We start from the raw sequence: 2500 nt of genomic DNA, 5'->3' as shown, positions 1-2500 counted from the left end.
TCGCTCCGAGCACGAGCAGATCCCACAAACAGCGCATGAACAATGGCGCGTCCTCAGTCTGAACCCGTAGGTCCGATAAACAGAACGGAGCACTCGGAAACAAAGAATGAAACAGGTGCAAAGGCTGGAACACATCACAGGTAGAAACAGGAAGAGGAGGAGCCAAGAGGGAGAAAATGTTAAAGCTTCCTAAAAACAGCGCAGGCAGTCCCTTAAAGAGCGAGTGGAGAGGAAGAAAGGCTTCCTGCACAGTGTACACAGATCCAATAAGATGCAACCAACAGACTCCTCTGCTCTGATTGGTCCACTGGTCGTCTTACCTGTGAGCCTGCCTGACTCCGTTGACCGGGGTCAACTCGCCCATCAGCAACTTGAGGACGGTGGTTTTACCAGCACCGTTTTCACCGACCTGCCGAGAAACACAACAGCCCAAACAGCGAGCTGATTAATGACTGCACTTCCTGTTGTACCTCTGAATCATGTCTCACTCTGCAGAGGCGCCCAGTGCTCACTTCCTGTCTGAGTACTGATATCTGTGCATGCCTCTTTGAGAACTCATCTTAGTCAATAATTAGTTTGTAATTGCTGCGTGGAGCCACCTATCGTGTTCAGGAGACGCTCGCCAACGTTCGTGTCTGACGGTACAGTGCAGACCTGACGCTCTGCGGCCTGTCAGTCCATCCCTGAGCTAACAAGCTAACCTGGAGCCATGCCAGCTAAGCCAGCCACACCTGAAGGTCTCTCCACCCGCACAGCGCCCTCTGCTGACTCATTGCCATCAGCTGTAAAGCACTATACGCTGACCGTGGCGACACCGTGAGGTCACCATGGTGATAAGACCGTGAAGGTCACGACACAGTGCTGTCACACATACGATGCAGATCCGAGAGTCGAGGTCAGCTGACAGGTTGAGTCCGGAGAACAGCGGCTGGTCTTTACTGTAGTAAAACTCGACTTCATCCAGCTGCAGGATGGGCGGAGATAACTTCTCAAAGTTATCTGGAAACCTGAAGCGACACACAGCATGTCAGCCAGTCCAAGCTTTACTGCCACAGTGATCGTTGGGGGTCAGAGGTCATCTTCTTACCTGAGCGTGACTTCAATTTCCTTCTCGATGGGCTTTAGCTCAGGTCTGCGGGAGAAAGCAAGCATTAGCTTACAGACAGGCAGCACAGACACCAGATCAAGGCGAGGAGGGCGAGGAGCACTCACAGCTTCTCCAGGAGTTTGAGTTTACTCTGCACCTGAGCTGCTCGGTTAGCGTTGTACCGAAATCTGTCGATGAAAACCTGAAAGACACACAGCAGCCGTTCACCAAAACTACATCAGCTCTGTGACACAGAATCACCTGACAGACAGTCTGTGATTCAAGCTGTCTGTGAGCAGCACGTCCTACAGACGCACTGAGTCACTGACATGAAACAACGAAAAGACACCAACAAGGCAGGCATACCGTGGAGCACCTGTTTGTACCTGTCTGTACTGTCTGTACCTGTGTGTACCTGTCTGTATCTGTGTGTACTGCCTGTACCTGTGTGTATTGTCTGTACTTGTGTGTACCTGTCTGTACTTGTGTGTACCTGTCTGTACTTGTGTGTACCTGTCTGTACTGCCTGTACCAGTGTGTATTGTCTGTACTGTCTCTACCTGTGTGTATTGTCTGTACCTGTGTGTACCTGTCTGTACCTGTCTGTACCTGTTTGTACCTGTCTGTACTGCCTGTACCAGTGTGTACTGCCTGTACCAGTGTGTATTGTCTGTACTGTCTCTACCTGTCTGTACTGTCTGTACTGTCTGTACTGTCTGTACCTGTGTGTACTGTCTGTACCTGTGTGTACTGTCTGTACCTGTGTGTACTGTCTGTACTGTCTGTACCTGTGTGTACTGCCTGTACCAGTGTGTATTGTCTGTACTGTCTGTACCTGTGTGTACCTGTATGTGCTGTCTGTATTGCAGCTGGGCCTCGTACTCTCTCTGTTGGTTCTTCAGTCGGTCCTCTTTGGTTTTAATAAAATTTTCGTAGTTGCCGCGGTAACTGTCAAGCCTCTGGGAGTGCAGGTGGATGATGTCTGTGACCACGGCATTCAGGAAGTTTCTGTCGTGGGAGACGACCAGGATGGTGGACTGCCAGGTCTGCAGGGGAGGGATGACTTATGAGGTTAGTGCAGCTGAGATAACCGACGCAGCCTGCCTCGTTCACTGACACCACCGCACAAACGTTTTAAACCTACAGTCTGAATATGGCCACGCCCCAGTTTCTCCTCATTAGCAAGCAGGCTGACCTGTTTTCATCAATGTGGTCTGAACACGTCCAGCATTAACACTGAGTGACAGGGATCGTTATCAGGACGTGAGGTGACATCGTCAGGATGTGTAAACAAACTGAGGTGAGAAGAATCCATGTGTGAGAGAAACACTCACGCACACGTCTGTGAGCGAGGCCGCTGTTTGCAGAGAGAGGCTAACCTTACCTGCAGGTAGTTCTCCAACCACAGAATAG

The 2500-nt window shown here is 50.7% G+C and overlaps 1 protein-coding gene across 1 annotated transcript in view; it reads right to left on the bottom strand.

The window, feature by feature from the left end:
• abcf3 (ATP-binding cassette, sub-family F (GCN20), member 3) overlaps nucleotides 1–2500 on the bottom strand; it is a 14810-nt gene that overhangs the window by 2532 nt on the left and 9778 nt on the right. The window contains exons 12-17 of the mRNA XM_085371426.1: nucleotides 2472–2500; nucleotides 1933–2133; nucleotides 1213–1289; nucleotides 1088–1132; nucleotides 875–1007; nucleotides 321–409 (exon numbers count right to left, since the gene is read on the bottom strand). The exon at nucleotides 2472–2500 is cut by the window's right edge and continues 27 nt beyond it. Of these exons, the coding sequence (XP_085227552.1) occupies nucleotides 321–409; nucleotides 875–1007; nucleotides 1088–1132; nucleotides 1213–1289; nucleotides 1933–2133; nucleotides 2472–2500 (574 nt within the window). The remainder of the gene's footprint in view (nucleotides 1–320; nucleotides 410–874; nucleotides 1008–1087; nucleotides 1133–1212; nucleotides 1290–1932; nucleotides 2134–2471) is intronic.

This window comes from Diplotaxodon limnothrissa, linkage group LG14, assembly GCF_057381915.1.
Source record: "Diplotaxodon limnothrissa isolate DT_005_m linkage group LG14, D_limnothrissa_male_GT1.1, whole genome shotgun sequence".
Taxonomy (NCBI): Eukaryota; Metazoa; Chordata; class Actinopteri; order Cichliformes; family Cichlidae; genus Diplotaxodon; species Diplotaxodon limnothrissa.
This window is presented reverse-complemented; position numbering and strand designations above follow the sequence as displayed.